At 40.3% G+C, this 18,131-nt stretch overlaps 1 protein-coding gene across 3 annotated transcripts in view; it reads right to left on the bottom strand.

The window, feature by feature from the left end:
* The window catches only part of LOC135469302 (receptor expression-enhancing protein 1-like), a 50,234-nt gene that overhangs the window by 13,244 nt on the left and 18,859 nt on the right, over positions 1-18,131 (bottom strand). For all 3 annotated transcript variants that reach the window (XM_064747919.1, XM_064747921.1, XM_064747920.1), the window contains 6 exons: positions 10,058-10,134; positions 7,412-7,532; positions 6,894-7,007; positions 3,898-4,021; positions 2,349-2,444; positions 292-413 (listed from right to left, as the gene is read on the bottom strand). In XM_064747919.1, the coding sequence (XP_064603989.1) occupies positions 292-413; positions 2,349-2,444; positions 3,898-4,021; positions 6,894-7,007; positions 7,412-7,532; positions 10,058-10,134 (654 nt within the window). The remainder of the gene's footprint in view (positions 1-291; positions 414-2,348; positions 2,445-3,897; positions 4,022-6,893; positions 7,008-7,411; positions 7,533-10,057; positions 10,135-18,131) is intronic.

The following is an 18,131-nucleotide window of genomic DNA, read 5'->3' as shown; positions in this document are numbered from 1 at the left end:
GCATTTTTTTTACATTTATTCATTTACTTTTCATATTAGTGTTTTATGCTGCAATCAAGAATATATGACTTACATGATAGTAGTTGAGGAAACCATAGCACCTCAGCAGGCTTAATGCGATAAAGCCTAATGAGGTAAAACTGTAGCCGATCTAGGGAGAGCTGAACTACATGTGCCTTTATTAATCTGTGTTGGCTGTTGAGAGCCGAGTTAGTGAAGCTGGTCTTCCATGATCAAGCCTTGGTATATCTGGTGATACCATTCCCTGTCTAACTATGGCTCAGTACTTACCTCTGATGTGGAATAGCTGCTTCTGGTGCTGTAGCGGGACTCATGATGTTTACCACGATGCATTGTGCTCGTTTCTTTGGTTAAGGACGTCTCAGATTCCTCCTCTGACAGACTGTACAAAGCTGGAAGTAGAACCAACTATTGTCAGAGTACGTGTGTAACAAAATCAACATACACGTCATACATGTACAATATGCAGGCATCAGCAGTTTTATTATCTAGTGATAATCTGCCAACAATATGGAATACAAATACATGTGTATATCTGGAAACATGAAATCATCTGCTAGCATGAGAGGATCTACAATCTTATCAGTTACTGTAGATCTTCATGGTAAACCTAACCTTATTAGTTTGCAAAGCTGAGGGTATATAGGGATATGAGCCCCTAACCTAATCACACTGCACCCTGAATAATGAGAGTCTTTGATTGAGCACACCCAGCTGTCAATGCTGTGGCTGGAGATACCCAAGTTATGTATCTAGACAGCCATAACGCATAAACATATACATACATGTCTGTGAAAGTTGGGAGTATACCATGTATATAATAGTCCCAGGTTTAGGTGAAAGGCACATGCGCAATTCAGATAGGTACAGAGTGTAAGCCTTGAGTCAGCATGAAATGCCAATAAAATAACCCCATACTTGTAAATTAAATACCCAAAAATCAGATAGGTGATATTCACACCAAATTCCTTCGCAGCACCACCAGTTCCAGTCATTGTTGTACTGATATTTCTCTAGGCTATCGATGAGAAGGAACCTGTGTGCGAGGGCGACACCTCACAGAGTCTGAAATTATGCAGAGGTCCTCTCTCTTGGCGACCAATCATATCAGGAGTGGGGCTATGTCCTAGACCCATAGAGAGATGGCCAAATCAAAGTACCAAACTCTGAATTTGTTCTGGATTCAAATTGATTCTCGAGTCTGATGGATTATGGGTTTTTGACGGCTGCATATCCCCAAGGTCTTAGCTTCCATCATCTATTATAATGGCACCGGGCATCCAGCCCATTTATTCCTTTGTCAGTCCTGACGCCGAGCTATTCATTGAAGCCAAATGGAATTCGCAGTCAGATTTATCAGTCACAGCCTAGCTAACCTCTTTGAAGGCACAAATTACTCTGAAGACAGATCTGATTTTGAGAATTGTGTCATTCAGATTACAGATGCACTGCTGTTGGGATTTAATTGTGCTGAGTAGGCCAGTGTGAGTGAAGAGAGGGAGCTGCCGCGGGCATTCTTAGATAAGACTTTCCATTCAAAACTCCCAAACTTCTTCTGATGGACTGATTATGTGAATAGTTTCCAGGAGCTTACTTGTTAATGCCTATTCACAAGAAGGCAATTGGCAGAGTAAATGATCCCCTCACGACATTTCACTCAAATGTCAGCAGATTATCACACCACTAACAGCTTCACACTTTTTCTGCTACATCACAAATTGAATTCGTCTTCACAGTATCAACTCCACAAACACTTACACATCATACTTCTTTAACACAAGGTTTTCACATTTTCATCATTTCCAAAGATCATCAGGAAATTACTAAAATTACAATTTTTTTCATAAACCACTTTTCCAAGTCACTTTTAACTGTGCAACCTTGTCTCTAGCAAATATCATTCTCATTACCCAACAAAAATTTAATCACTAAAAAGCGAAACAGATGGACATTTTTGAAATCAGAAATAGCCTACAGGCTGTTAAAAGACAAAAACAAAAATCTGGTAAACTATTTCTAAATTTTGTAGCAATGCATGTTAGACCTATAGATGAACAAGATGTCAAAATCGGCAACACAAAGCGCATTGTATGTCCACTGCCGGCCACCTGTATATCTCTCCACTGTGAGATACATTACTCTCTGGACTACATGTTCCTCGTCAATGCTGCACCATACAAATTACTATGACCATGTGAGAATTCATCTTCAACAGGCTCTCCCAGCCTCCTGCCACCGGCCATTGTTGCCAGTATTCTCTCATCTACAACGGAGGCGCTTGGTGGTCAGACTTACAGGGACTGAGGAATAAAGGTGGTTTTACTTACGACCTGCACTAGAGGCTGCCCGCTGGATCTTTTTCCTCCTCTTCACCTGGTCACGTTTCCTCTCCAGCTCTCGATTGTCCTCTGCTATCCTATTATCTGCACAACAAAAACAAAAGTATGATTCTGGGTACTTCATATCTTCATTCTACAGTACAAATGACAAGATCAACAATTTAGGAATTTTGAAATTTTGTGGCTTGACCAGACAAAGGGAATCAACTAGGAGAATATTTTGCTTTCCTTACTTCCAAGGGATATACCTGCTTTTGACACACCTACAGGTTCTGTTAACACACTATTGCTTAATGCACATATGTATGTACCTTCACATCATAGAGAACTTATCTCAGGGTCTGTTTTTCCTGCACATATAGTAGCTGTATTGGTATACATGTAGGTGTATGTTGATATTCTATTTCTACATCCATAGAAGTACATGTATATACTTGGATACATACTTTATTTAGGGGAACTAACAAGCGCCGGTGATTTTAGCTATTTAACTAGTACACCACACTGAACAAGGTGTTGGTTAGTTGATGGGTGAAGAAAGGCTAGGCTATGGGGAATCTTCATGTCCCTATTCTGGTGACATGTTTGTGAGTTTCAGGTGAACATGAAACTGTGTGATTACACCTCAAAATGTAAACAGTGAGGAATGCAACAACATGTGTCATTACCAGTCAGTCCTCCAAGTTACAACCCATGTTTGTCTTGTGAAGACAGAAACGCACATATACAGGTACAAAGTGCTACAGACTTGGATCAACGTGAAAGCACTGAGGAAGCTGGGCAAGGGTGTGTGTGGCTAAAAGTGGGTAAAGACAACAGATATAAAACACAGCTTAACTCACCCTGCTCTGACATGCCCTTCTCTAACAAGTGAATGATACAAGAAAAACGGACAGTACATATAAGTGAACTGACAACACCTACTTGATGAGACATCTACATTAGATGGAGAATTCAGGATACAGTTTCTTGTTCATTGTCTACAGTAGATGACAACCAAATGACTTAAAACAGCAACAAAGTTTAAAATGTTCATAAATATATACATATACAACAGCACACATATGGTGGTGGAGAAATGCAATAGAAATCATACGTTGCAAGGATCTGGGATTTGAAGATGTCCGACAACGTAAATGAAAAATATATTTTAAGAAACATAATACTGTTACTACAAGTATATGATGCAGTTAATGTAGAAATTCATTTACAGATGTGTGAGAATTACACCTATGTGTAAGTAAGTAAAATTCTACTGTGTACTGTACATAAGAGTATAATCAAGTATAAACACAGGGTGTAATAAAGGAAGACAGATGAGGTGACAGGCATCAGATGTACAGGCTGGCTTATCTGCTGTTCTGCCACGACACTACTTCATGGTGGGCAGAGTTGTAAACCGAGGCTGTCAGAGGCACACACAAAACGTCCAGCTACACAGAATCAACAGACAGCCAGAATGACAGGAGTTTCCTGTTCTGAGCACTCGCACACCACTCTAGCAGAGAAGCTGGGAAAATTAGCACTGATAACTAACCTAATTCATCCTCGCTGAATTCTGGGGAGTCGTCAATTATCTCAATTGCATCTCCGGAACCTGAGGATGCTATGTCACTCATACTGTAGCTCCTGCGAATCTGGTCCGCTAGCTTTGATTGACCCTGGGAACAAAAGACAATGGACAGCGTACATTTCATTATATCTGCCCTACCACAATGGTGTTTCCTTTTAGCAGTCCAGTCACAATGCATTTATGATGACCTCACTGGAATGCCAGACTACAACTGGCAGGCCAGTGCTTGGCCTACCCCTCATGCTGAGTGCAAAGACTAAAAAGTACCAAAATTAACAACACTCAAGTCTTATACCTAGCCTGATTCACGTTTGAACCGTTGCTAATTTTTAAATCAAAGATGTAATGCAACTAATCGAACCACTCAATTATCATTCTTTACCACCAGTTTCCTCCTTGATATATCCTGGTGTGACACTAGTCCAGTTATGACAACCCCCAACAATAGGCAGGTGTCTTACTTTTTAATCCCGCAAGGTGGCACTAGTATAATACAGGACCTTGATCCACTGTTAAGTCAGAAACATGTCTAGAAGTTTTCAATGTACTGGTTTCTACTCTGTTTAAAGTACATAGGGTTCTGACTTAAACAGAACCAAGATGGTTTTTATTTTATTTAGCTTTCAAACATGTATATGCATTCTTTGGCCAAACTTATTTTCCTTTTTAGAGGACGTATTATTTTCTATAAACAAATCTAGAAATACATGCAACTACTGGATATATATGAGCACATACAGAAATGCGCCTAAATATAATCGTTACGATCAAATGGTTAGGTGACAAGAGCAGAAAAGGGCACATGCACATGTATTACATGTGTTCATTAACGATATAAATATTAAATATGTACAGTTAATATGTATGATTGGCCTGATAATCATACACAACGAAACAAGAAAAGAAGAAAAGTTTGGCCTGTTATCAGTGCACACAAAATGTTTCTGTTATAAACAAAAAAGCATACACCTTCCTGACAAATACACCAGAATCCAGTCCTTCCATCTCTCTGGTACCATGGGAACCCACTCTTACAAGTACATGTACTTCATCAGTTCTAACAACACAAATCATAGCTATTCTAACTGTAGGCCAAACATGTTCATAAAAAGAAATCCGGTTGCACAAGCTTTGCCTCTGGAATAACAGATGGGTTTCTGACCAGATCTGATCAAGCCAAGTATGACAAGAAGAACGGCACGTTTTTTTTTCTTCCCCTTCCTCATTCATATGCTGCCCAATGGTAATACAATCAATGGCACTCCTCACAGAAGGTGACCTCAATAGAATTCATCAGAGCTCGGGGTAGAAGCCAAAGGTCTTCATTACGCCATGCAGATGGTTTTTCAACTAGTTCTGCTGGCAGATTGCGGCTATTCAATTCTGGCTGGTCAGCAACTGATTGCTTGCTCCTCAGATATCCATGGCGACCGATCTGCCTATCAGACATTTGGTCGCCAAACCCCAGGCAGTTATGGGCATCCAAGACGGATTCCTCCCCCACTGACAGTGAGATAACTCTGTTAAACTGCCTCCTACATATTTCACAATGCTTCAACCAATCTCTGCAATTTCAAATTACAAGACTCATCTTCTCTGTCACATAAACCATCTAGTAAGTTGCCATTCTGTTTTACTTTCGTATGTGTTCTGTGTGTAAACTTACATGAAATGAGTAACTTTTAGACAAACAAGCATTCTGCTTTTTCCACATATTCAACATACATGTCCCTCCCAATGATAGCTTCACGTGTGTCAAACCTCAAAAAGAGCAAAAAATGGTTGTGATTTGACAAAATGGACCAAAACTGTTTTCTAAGCAGCATGCAATGTTTTTGAATCGTACATTTATCATACGACATTTTGTAGGTCACCATATGTGTGATTATCATACATGTATGACATCTGTGAAACAAGGTTCGTGTCCCTAGCCTAATGAATTACACGTTGTATGCTAACAGCCAGCCCTATTTTCCAGTCGTCACTTGCAGCCTTCGTAGGGTTTCCTACACGATTTTGGTCCAACAAAAGTGCGGTAGGTAGCAAAAAAGCTACAGAGACTCAAACGTGAACAGGAAAATGCCTAGTGTTTTGGGAAGGGACCTCTGATAGCTCTCTCTAATTCATTAGGCTACACTGTTCCATGTTTCCACTCAGGGTGGGCCATTCTGACAGCAGTGGAAAAATGTCAGTGTCCGTAATGGGATAAAAACCGTCAGCATTTTGTCAAAAGTGGACAAACCACTCACAAACAAGAACTTGTTCTATAACTTGTGACACCATGTACCAAGTTCAACCAAGCTGAATTCAATCTGATAAACTGCTACAAAAATAAAAATGTCTGAAAAATTGTTTTGTGAACTGAAGGATTAACAGATATGATGTAAGACTATTGTTGCCCGCACCTGATAAAGGTAAGGAACTAATAGCCACAGGTACTCTGACCAGTGTATTGGATAATTCATACCTGTTCTATCTGATGCATAGATGACCACCATGATGGTTGCAGAGACATACCTGGCTGGCTGTCACCTCTCGGATATGAAGAACTACATGTACATTGTATCCCCAAGTGACCAATTTTTCATGAATGAATGACTAAAACCTATATTCATTTTACACACAAATAGAAAACAATGGCATTTCACAACTTTCTGGTGTAGTGTATATACATGTATGTATTTTGAAAGCCACTTGTCAGATTCTGTTTGTTGAAGCAATTTACTGACAATTTATTCAAGGGAGAGTTTGTCCCAAACTAACAAAACTACACTGGCGCACTAACTGTTCTGCTCAAAAGTAGTCCTCAGAAAGGCAAAACACTTTGATTGTTTTTCAATTGTCCATTTAAGCCAATCAAAATTGAGTATCAGACAGCACAACAGTGACATATTAAAACACACATGGAAGTCACCGTGGTGTACAGAAAAGAGAGAGAAAACATTGAACCAGGCACTCACCTTAATAGCAGTCTGTAAGACCACATTTGTTGCATATGTAATACCTTTGGAGCCTAGACTAATCAGGGTGGTATAACCTTTATCACTGGCTTTAGCTATATAGTCATCTATTTCCTGCAAAACAAAAGCATAAACTGTTTAAATACACAGCATACCAGGTTCTCCCCATGTGTTGTTCAAGTTGTTACAGAACTTTCAGAAATTGTATCAAAGTTCATGTTAAAGGTACACTACATGTACAGTGTACTATGGCGAAGAAGGCTGTGAGGCAAACACTGTTCTAATCCTGTTATTGGTTGGTGCCAGTTTCTGAATCTCAGAGGTAAATATGTACCCATTTGATATCAAAATACTGTATCGATGAGTTATGTGTTACCACTGTGAGACTGGTGGCAACACATAATAGAGGAAAGAAAAACAGCTGCATGTAAAGCATGACATTTTCTAATTACAGCTACATACATGTACTAGTAATTTGATAAAGCACTTCTTTCAAAACATCTCCCCACAATATTTACCTTTTCTCTTTTGGAGAATTGTGGATGAACAAATTTCCTATAGAGAAAGCTGGAGCCTTTTGTGACAGGAGACAACAGCCATAAGACAAACACAATCTTGATTTCATAGTAAAACGGGATCCTGAAAAAGAAAAAGCACTGATAATTAAAGGATTAGTGTCCAGGTTGGTTATTTAGACATAATTAGCTACCCTTGTATATACTGTGTTAGTTTTGTGTTAAGAAAGCCACAAAAGTGACAACAAGCAATTCAAATTTCTCCACGAAATGGTTTTTGCTATACGGTTGTAAAAACAGGTCGTCCAAGAACCCTAGAGTTACTTTTTTCAAGTTCCCAGACGATCTGGCCAGAGAAAAGCGTGGACTCACCGCACAAGACAGACGGGCTTTATACTCACCACCGCCAAATCTTTGCTGGGCTGACAGGAGTTGGAATAAAAAATTTTGGCGGGCAGTTAAATTTTAGTGGCAGGGAGGACAAATTAGGCTTTAAATATATGTATATAAACTCTGGTGATAGAGTGTGGAGGATGTAAAACAAAGTCTTTAGTTTGATCAATCTTCGGTATGCCAATTAAAGTGAAAGAAAAGTAGATACAACCATGTGATGGTTTCCAATGAATGCAGCTTTGATATACGCTATCCCATGGGCTTTGTCTCTCCTTTGGACCAGGGAGTCAGCTCCTAACTAATTGTGAATGTGTACAGCAACACAATGGCTGTTTGACAGCTACGGCAATGCCAGCAGTTTCTGACCTGCTACAGAGTACGATTAAAAGAGAAAACAATCCAAAACTAACTGTGTTGCTTGACTACGTTAAGCAAGAATTAATGACTTGGGCTGAAATACTAATTGTTGATTAAAATCACTCATCAAAGGTGACATCTCCTGAACACTGCTCACGGTAGGTGCGAAAGCCCATTGCTTTAATCTCTGATATGAGTATTAGTGGCACCCCAGGAAACAAAAGAGGGTTAAAGCCACCCATGGCTTTAATCTCTGATATGAGTATTAGTGGCACCCCAGGAAACAAAGGAGGGTTAAAGCCACCCTTCATAATACCTGAATGACATACTTGAGTAATCGACTGTTTTCAGCTTAAAGGATACGTGAAAATGAACGCTTTAAACAGAGAGTATGGTGTTAAGGGGTAAGCCACAAAAGTGAAAAACTTTTTTTCCTTGTTTTTGAGGCATATTTTATATCTTGGAGCCCTCTATTTTATACATATTTTTAGTCAATGGTCAGAAATTTTTGGAAATAATGTCAGCAATGAACTAACTAGAGATGGGGGGCCAGCTCAGACCACTTGTGAGTTCCCCTGGACTTGTTTTGACAGCTATTAATACTGACGTCCCAACCACAAGGTACTTAATTTCTGGACTGGGTTCTATGGTCTTATGAAAGCTACAGTTTGACTGACTTACATCCCAGGAAGGCAACTGAGATGATTTTTTATGTATTTGGATGTTATTCTAAACTGTAGATTTAAAAGAAAGAAATCCAACCATCTTATGTACCCTTCTAGCTGATTTTTAAGAGTTTGATTACACCCTAATGGGGTTTGCTTTCTCAGTTTTGATGTTGCCAGCTTAAACCACCCATCACAGATAACAGACATGACATATGAACTCTAAGACTGGCAGGTTTGTTTGCCTAATTAGGATTTGACATCACTTTCAACATTCTTTTTGATGCTTCAGAACAGTGTCTTCGAACATGTAGAAAACCTGTCCTTCAGTACATGTAGGTTAGCAAAAACACTGGACACTGGACGGATGACTACCTTGCTTCCTAATCCTCTATGTAGGCTCTCCCAGTATTGAATAACCTATGATCAAGGAAGAACCATGACAGCCATTCTAAAAGTCTTGCACAAGGCATGCCTAATGGCTAAAACCCAGGGTCCTGTTAACCTGACACACTATTGAAACATATTATGTCAAACATACATGTAAAATGACACAGGCCCGACCAGTCCAACAACAGTGTTCTTGAATTGCTGATCCACAAATTCCCCTCAACTGCATTTCAATCTCAATCTGAGACAAACTCTCTGGTGACTAAACTTCTAATTAATGTCACAAAAAAGTTTTATAGTTTTTCTGTGACTTCTGAACTTGAAGACAGATAGTCAGCACGTACAAAGGGAGATCACTCTATACCATCCCTGTGATGCAGTGGAATCACTTTCAGGTGCTATCTAAGCAGCTGTCTTGGCACAAAGCTATTACCACACAATGCTGCTGACAATGCTCTGGTGAAATGAGTCATACAGAATAGCATCTTTCCACCACACTAAACAATCAGCTGATTTATTTTAACAGCCTGGAGGTATTATAGCCAAGGACACTGGCTGGCACAAAATTGCTTCTGACGTTTCATGATCAACATTTCTAATTTGAGTCCAAGGTTTTAAGACATTATTATCATGATGTCTTAGTTTCTTAAGTGCATATGAATCTGCTATACTAATATATCCTGGTCCACATGATTATGTAAAGCTTTCCTGTATACTGTAAATATTCACAGTGAAGTACACAATACGTACAACAAACCATACAGACTTTCTTCATTACCTCCCAGTAATGGGATTTCATTTCAGCTGTTTAGACTAGTATCTGTATATGACTAGATCTACTCACCATGCAATGAACATGTCTGAAAATGTCTCCACACAGGTAAATAAGGCAAATATAATCCAGTACATCATCCACTTCACCTGAAACAACAAATAATATCATATGCTGTAAACATACATGAACATGTACTGTGGATAAGTGACAGTTGAGAAGTGAAAAACGCCCGTCAATCTGTGAAACACGGAGGGGAAATTATTAATACTGTACACTGTCCTGTTATTGGGTATGTCCAGTACATGATGAACTACATGCACTGTACACTGTCCTGTTAGTGGGGATGTCCAGTACATGATGAACTACATGCACTGTACACTGTCCTGTTAGTGGGGATGTCCAGTACATCGTGAACTACATGTACTGTACACTGTCCTGTTAGTGGGGATGTCCAGTACATCGTGAACTACATGTACTGTACACTGTCAAGTTAATGGGAATATCCAGTACATGATGAACTACATGCACTGTACACTGTCCTGTTAGTGGGGATGTCCAGTACATGATGAACTACATGCACTGTACACTGTCCTGTTAGTGGGGATGTCCAGTACATCGTGAACTACATGTACTGTACACTGTCAAGTTAATGGGAATATCCAGTACATGATGAACTATATGCACTGTACACTGTCCTGTTAGTGGGGATGTCCAGTACATCGTGAAGTACATGTACTGTACACCGTCAAGTTAATGGGAATATCCAGTACATGATGAACTACATGCACTGTACATTGTCCTGTTAGTGGGGATGTCCAGTACATCGTGAACTACATGCACTGTACACTGTCCTGTTAGTGGGGATGTCCAGTATATGATGAACTACATACACTGTACACTGTCCTGTTAGTGGGGATGTCTAGTACATTGTGAACTACATGTACTGTACACTGTCCTGTTAGTGGGGATGTCCAGTACATCATGAACTACATGTACTGTACACAGTCCTGTTAGTGGGGGTGTCCAGTACATCGTTAACTACATGCACTGTACACTATCCTGTTAGTGGGGATGTCCAGTACATGATGAACTACATGTACTGTACACTATCTTGTTAGTGGGGGTGTCCAGTACATCGTGAACTACATGCACTGTACACTGTCCTGTTAGTGGGGATGTCCAGTACATCATGAACTACATGCACTGTACACTGTCCTGTTAGTGGGGATGTCCAGTATATGATGAACTACATGCACTGTACACTGTCCTGTTAGTGGGGATGTCCAGTACATGTACATCATGAACTACATGCACTGTACACTGTCCTGTTAGTGGGGATGTCCAGTACATCATGAACTACATGCACTGTACACTGTCCTGTTAGTGGGGATGTCCAGTATATGATGAACTACATGCACTGTATACTCTGTCCTGTTAGTGGGGATGTCCAGTACATGATGAACTACATGCACTGTACACTGTCCTGTTAGTGGGGATGTCCAGTACATGATGAACTACATGTACTGTACACTGTCCTGTTAGTGGGGATGTCCAGTACATCGTGAACTACATGCACTGTACATTGTCCTGTTAGTGGGGATGTCCAGTACATGATGAACTACATGTACTGTACACTATCCTGTTTGTGGGGGTGTCCAGTACATCGTGAACTACATGCACTGTACACTGTCCTGTTAGTGGGGATGTCCAGTACATGATGAACTACATGCACTGTACACTATCCTGTTAGTGGGGATGTCCAGTACATGATGAACTACATACACTGTACACTGTCCTGTTAGTGGGGATGCCCAGTACATCGTGAACTACATGTACTGTACACTGTCCTGTTAGTGGGGATGTCCAGTACATGATGAACTACATGTACTGTACACTGTCCTATTAGTGGGGATGTCCAGTACATGATGAACTACATGCTCTGTACATTGTCCTGTTAGTAGGGATGTCCAGTACATAATGAACTACATGCACTGTACACTGTCCTGTTAGTGGGGATGTCCAGTACATGTACATCATGAACTACATGCACTGCACCCTGTCCAGTTAGAGGGGATGTCCAGGACATCATGAACTACATGTTCTGTACTTGTGTATGCACTGTATGCTTTTATACAGGGCTGGGAAAAAAGAGATCCACGTGTGCATGTACATGGACAGACACAAGCAAAGGTAGATTTTGCACAACTACATGTATATGTAGAGAATAAAGCACACAAAATGATGTGGAGAAGAATGCAATCAGATCAGAACAGAGTATAGAGAAGAAATTCTGGTCAGTTTTTCGCAGGCAAAACCTCTAGTAGACAACTACATGTACATGTAAGCATTGATCCAAATTACACAGAGCCAAGGTTGACCTGTGTACAGGCCTGGGGATTAGCCAGAATAAAATGAGTGGGCAAAGAGAGAGCATTGTGGTTGAAGGCTTCCTCCCCAAACTGAACAGTGACAGTTGCCAAAGACTGATTGCCCCAGCAAATGGTCTCTGTCTGCCTTAGCTCTGGGTAGTGCTAGAACATGGTAACTACCCTTAATCCTCCAGCCAAATAACAATTTCCTTCAGAGACCTGATCATCTCCAGCCAGCCTTGACAGGAGATTTGGCTGGTGGACCCCTCACGTGTAGAAGTAAGGGATAACTAGGTCCATATTCACTGACATGTAGAGGTAAGGGAGCCTAAGGCTTGATACTGCACATCACAGGTTGATGTTCACTGACATGTAGAGGTAAGGGATAACTAGGGTTTGATACAACACATCACAGGTCCATGTTCACTGACAGGTAGAGGTATGGGTGCCTAAGGTTTGATACTGCACATCACAGGTTGATGTTCACTGACATGTAGAGATAAGGGAGCCTAAGATTTGATACTGCACATCACAGGTCCATGTCCACTGACATGTAGAGGTAAGGGAGCCTAAGGTTTGATACTGCACGTCACAGGTCCATGTTCACTGACATGTAGAGGTAAGGGAGCCTAAGGTTTGATACTGCACGTCACAGGTCCATGTTCACTGACATGTAGAGGTAAGGGAGCCTAAGGTTTGATACTGCACGTCACAGGTTGATGTTCACTGACAGGTAGAGGTAAGGGATAACTAGGGTTTGATACAACAGGTCACAGGTTGATGTTCACTGACAGGTAGAGGTAAGGGAGCCTAAGGTTTGATACTGCACGTCACAGGTTGATTGACTGAGTGGGAATGAATAACTAGCACTACACATCAAAATTTTGACTTCAGCAGACCTTCAGTTCCACTGCAAACTGCATTGCTAAATGTGTTTCTGCTGGAACACACTATGAACTACAGCAGAGCTCGTACATGTACATGTAATGTATACACTTTTAGTGGAAGTAGTACTTGAGTACATGTATATATAATGTAAGATCTGTTTTGAGATTACAGCCTGCAGCACATCTTGACAGCTACGGTGGATTACCATATGAACAATACATTGTAAGACATGGACATTTACTTCCTACCCCTAAAGACACCATTACAGGTAAACAGAACTCTGGTACACTATGAACATGTGGTCATGACTGTCATAAAAACTACATGTACGTGTAAAACATGAGAAAGAATACATGTTTTTCAATAAAAAGTCTGCAGTCTTTATCCTTCTTTTCAAACTATGGCAAAGAAATTCATTGGCATATTTATATTAGGACTTGAAAAGTTGAAGGTGATGTGAGATGAAAGTTGGGTCAGTGCAGGTGGCTGATGTGGTCATCAAAACGCCCCCTGGTGGGTACGTACAGCAGCCAGATGGAACCTAAGAGAAACTAGCCCTTAAATCACAGTTCTAGAGTTCATCAGCTCAGTGGTCTCCAGCCAGACTAACACCTAGTCTTACTCGGTTTTAATAAGATTTGGTGAACTGAAAGAATTAGATAAGGACATCACTTTTAAAAGGCCGGTCTTCTCTATGGGAAGGCACTGAATCTTGTGTGATAGGGTAATTCAATGCACCAAAATGTAATAAAGTAAATGTCTGAAATGAAGTGTACATGTACCAGAGCATGTGCATGTAAGAAGGATAAATGTATAAATGTATTTAGATACTTACATGTAAAAGTAAATGTGATGTAAATGTCACAGCCTCCACGTACATGTACACCAGCTGTAATTTTCCAACTGCTTTGCAGACTGACAACATGTTAATTCAAGCATAGTTTGAGGGCATTATTGAACTTTTCAGATTGAAAATATTGTATTTTTTCCAAAACCCTGAAATTGGTCAAACTAACCAATGCTGTTTTGTCTTCAATGGCAAATTAAAAAGGAGGACACATTGCAGTGAAAATTGCTCTTTCATGTATGTGAAAAGGTTGAGGAATTTGTGCATGTGACTTTACTACATTAGGTGTAATAATTCGGTTCTCCATGCGGGTTTTGCCCGGTGGTCTGTGGTGAGGGTAGAGATGAGTGAGCATGACCAGGAGATGGAACAGAGTGAGAACACCAGTCAGATCAATACAGTTATGGACAGCATGGGAATTCAGCACTGAGTGGGCATATCAAACCCTGAGCTGCTAATTAACATGATAGGGTAGTAAGGTTTATTAAGATTGATAACTGCCTGTGACCATCACTCCTCTGAGGCTGCTTGCCTGGTGAGCCCTCTGGCTAATGAAGTGTCCTGTGTGACAGCTACACTGGCTGGCAAGCTATTTCGGCCTGTCCCACTGACCTAGCTTGGCTAGGGTTTGACCAGTCTGACTGGTCAGTTCCTAAAATAACCCTTAGTAATTATGGGGGAATGCCTTCACACCTCTGTTATGACCAGCACACATACAAGTACATGTGTGTTACCACCACTGACACATTAGTGACTTTTATCATCATTTTCAACCTAGTCTATACAACACAACATCAATGACAGGTATGGACAATTTAATCAACAGAAGACAGATTCTGCACTTCCAATTTCCCTCAGTAGATTTGCATCATGATGACATAAACTGTTTTGATTCCCCTTAAGCAAAAACAAATATGCACATATGCAACAACTTGTGAAATGTTACATGTACATCTTAAAATTTTTACAGGTCTGTCAGCAACCTGTGGATGGTCATGGCCGGTTTCAGCTAGGCTCTTCTTGGTTTCCTCCTACCATGATGCTGGCTGCCATCTCTCGAGTATGGCGCAAAACATTAATCAATTAAATAAATAAAAGCCTTACATGTATACATGTATGTGGTACACAACAATACAATATGGCAGAAGCATGTCTGTCTACACATACATGTGCACGAATATACACATGGATGCCTTTTACTTCTCCAGAGAATTTGGTTGGTCAACTGTAGCCTACATGTCCTTGAATGAGGTTTCCAGCTTAACCTTGTTCTGGCAGAAGCTGAGCACAAGTAATGGGCTGATACATGTACATAAATCTGTGGCTTGTAGGGTGTCATGAGGCTCTGAAGGGAATGGATTTACTTCACTCACAGCCTTAACCAAATTTCCACGGAGCCTACCTTTTCCCAAGGAGACCATAGGCAGAGTTAATCACCATTTATTATTTAGAGAAACCAGTGACACTGATCTTGAATTGAGGCCACAATCAAATAAAAAAAACATTTGCTTTTGGTGGTAAGAGAAAAAACATAAAAAGATGAAGTGGCAATGGCCTAGTTCAGAGGCCGTACTGCATCTGTGATGAGAGGAAGATTTCTCTGAAGATAACGAAATAACACATGTGGACAAAACATATTATCCTCCTTAATCTGTACATGGGGTTTTTAAAGGCATTCTCACTAATCATAGACGTGTGACAACAACCGTTCAATGACAACAAACGTTACATGTTATTTGCATTTCATCAGAACTGCAGTGTGGCTTCTAAACTTCTGTTCATGGCTACAGCAGCTTTCAACCTCTTATCACCAAATGCATGTTTTTACACAAAATAATTACCAAAAAAGAACATTCACATGTATAAGTAGGTCAGTTTAAGTCTTAAATTTCATACCAAACATATCATAAAATCTGAATGTAAACATTACCCTTACAGCACAGATCTAACAAAACAGAAAATTTCATAATTTCAAAAAATATAAACTGTACATACATGTGCTGTTTGCACCATAAAAATGAAAATGTTCAGACGGCATGAAATTTGAAGATGGTCCCTTGGCCTAGTCATGAGAGGGAGAAGTGTAGCTACTAGTAAACAGGTCTATCTGTCTATTCCAGTTTGGCAGATTGCCAGAGATTGTAAATAAATTGGTCCCCCAAGTATACAGCCCTACATGTAGGTCACAGAGGGGCAAAAAGGAGGTTTTCTACAGAGTGAACTCCCCTCAGCTGGAGTAATATACTTTAACAGGAAATATACATGTTGTAGACACACCAACTGAACATGTACATGCAGGTAAAACATCATGCAGGCTTAAATTTACTTTGTTTTTAATACATTTAATACATGTCAATTACAACTTAGACATTTTGGAAGTCCTTCTTATGACAAAATGTGGAGCCTGTGTTAGAGGATGTACATACACAGGTACATGTATAAGCTTGTATTGTCAAGTGCCAGATTTTGCTGACAACATTATACACAGTAAGGTAGAGGTCTGATACAACTTGCCTGGAGCTAGTTGTGACAGCACTATCTCAGCATGTCATGCCAGATTGATCTTCCCAACTAGGTCTAATGAAAGCGCAATTCACTGGCCATGACTCTGATCTCGTGGCACACTCTCAACAGCAACCTATCCTGTCCAATTAATATCTCTCTGGACATCTAATTTCATCTAGAGCCTGAATAAAGGTTGTACTACGGCTGAGCGCGTAGAATGGCTCAATAGAGACGGGTGATCTGAGAGGCAGAGAAAAAAGCCTCTGTGCATGTCCACACACTTGTAGCACATTAAACCGTATGAAGGATGGGAGGTTTTAGCAGGTCATCAGCATCAATGGCCAGGAACAGAGCTTTCAGGAAGACCTAATAGAAATCTACTTTAACTAGGTAAAACAACATCCACACTAAAATCATGAATGATGGATTTAATATAGCTGCTTTCTTGGCGAGTTATCAAAAAATGCAGTGCATCATAGTGTTTTTATGGGAAGTTGTCAATAAACTGATGTATACACCTGTATATCAGAGAGGTTTCCAGAAATAGATGTCTGCAAGAATTCCCAAAGGTGCTAATATTACTACAGTGTTCATCTATTCTCATGGACTCTTGAGATTTACCTAGGAGAGATTTTCATCCCATTAAGCAGGCTGGTACATGTACATGTAATTGTATCATATTGCATTGGGCTTGGTGACTGACACCCCACGGGCTGAACGAGTACAAACACAATGATTAATACAGGAATGGTAGGAAACAGTGACAAGAATAGCCTGTTTATAGACAAGATATAAATCACACTGAGAAATCTATCATGGATAGGTCTGCAATGATTGCTTAGTGGCATGTGTATACATGTATGTACGTGTAGATGTGGATGAGAACTATGTCACATGTACATGTATGTACGTGTAGTGGGTGAGAACTATGTCGCATGTACATGTATGTACGTGTAGAGGTGGGTGAGAACTATGTCGCATGTACATGTATACGTGTAGAAGTGGATGAGAACTATGTCGCATGTACATGTATGCATGTGTAGAGGTAGGTGAGAACTATGTCACATGTACGTGTATGTACGTATAGAGGTGGGTGAGAACTATGTCACATGTACATGTATGTACGTGTAGAGGTGGGTGAGAACTATGTCGCATGTACATGTATGTACGTGTAGAGGTGGGTGAGAACTGTCGCATGTACATGTATGTACGTGTAGAGGTGGGTGAGAACTATGTCGCATGTACATGTATGTACGTGTAGAAGTAAATGAGAACTATGTCACATGTACATGTATGTACATGTAGAGGTGGGTGAGAACTATGTCGCATGTACATGTATGTACGTGTAGAAGTGGATGAGAACTGTCACATGCACATGTATGTACGTGTAGAGGTGGGTGAGAACTATGTCGCATGTACATGTATGTACGTGTAGAGGTGGGCGAGAACTATGTCGCATGTACATGTATGTATGTGTAGAGGTGGGTGAGAACTGTCGCATGTACATGTATGTATGTGTAGAGGTAGGTGAGAA

The sequence above is a fragment of the Liolophura sinensis genome, chromosome 6, assembly GCF_032854445.1.
Source record: "Liolophura sinensis isolate JHLJ2023 chromosome 6, CUHK_Ljap_v2, whole genome shotgun sequence".
Classification (NCBI taxonomy): Eukaryota; Metazoa; Mollusca; class Polyplacophora; order Chitonida; family Chitonidae; genus Liolophura; species Liolophura sinensis.
This window is presented reverse-complemented; position numbering and strand designations above follow the sequence as displayed.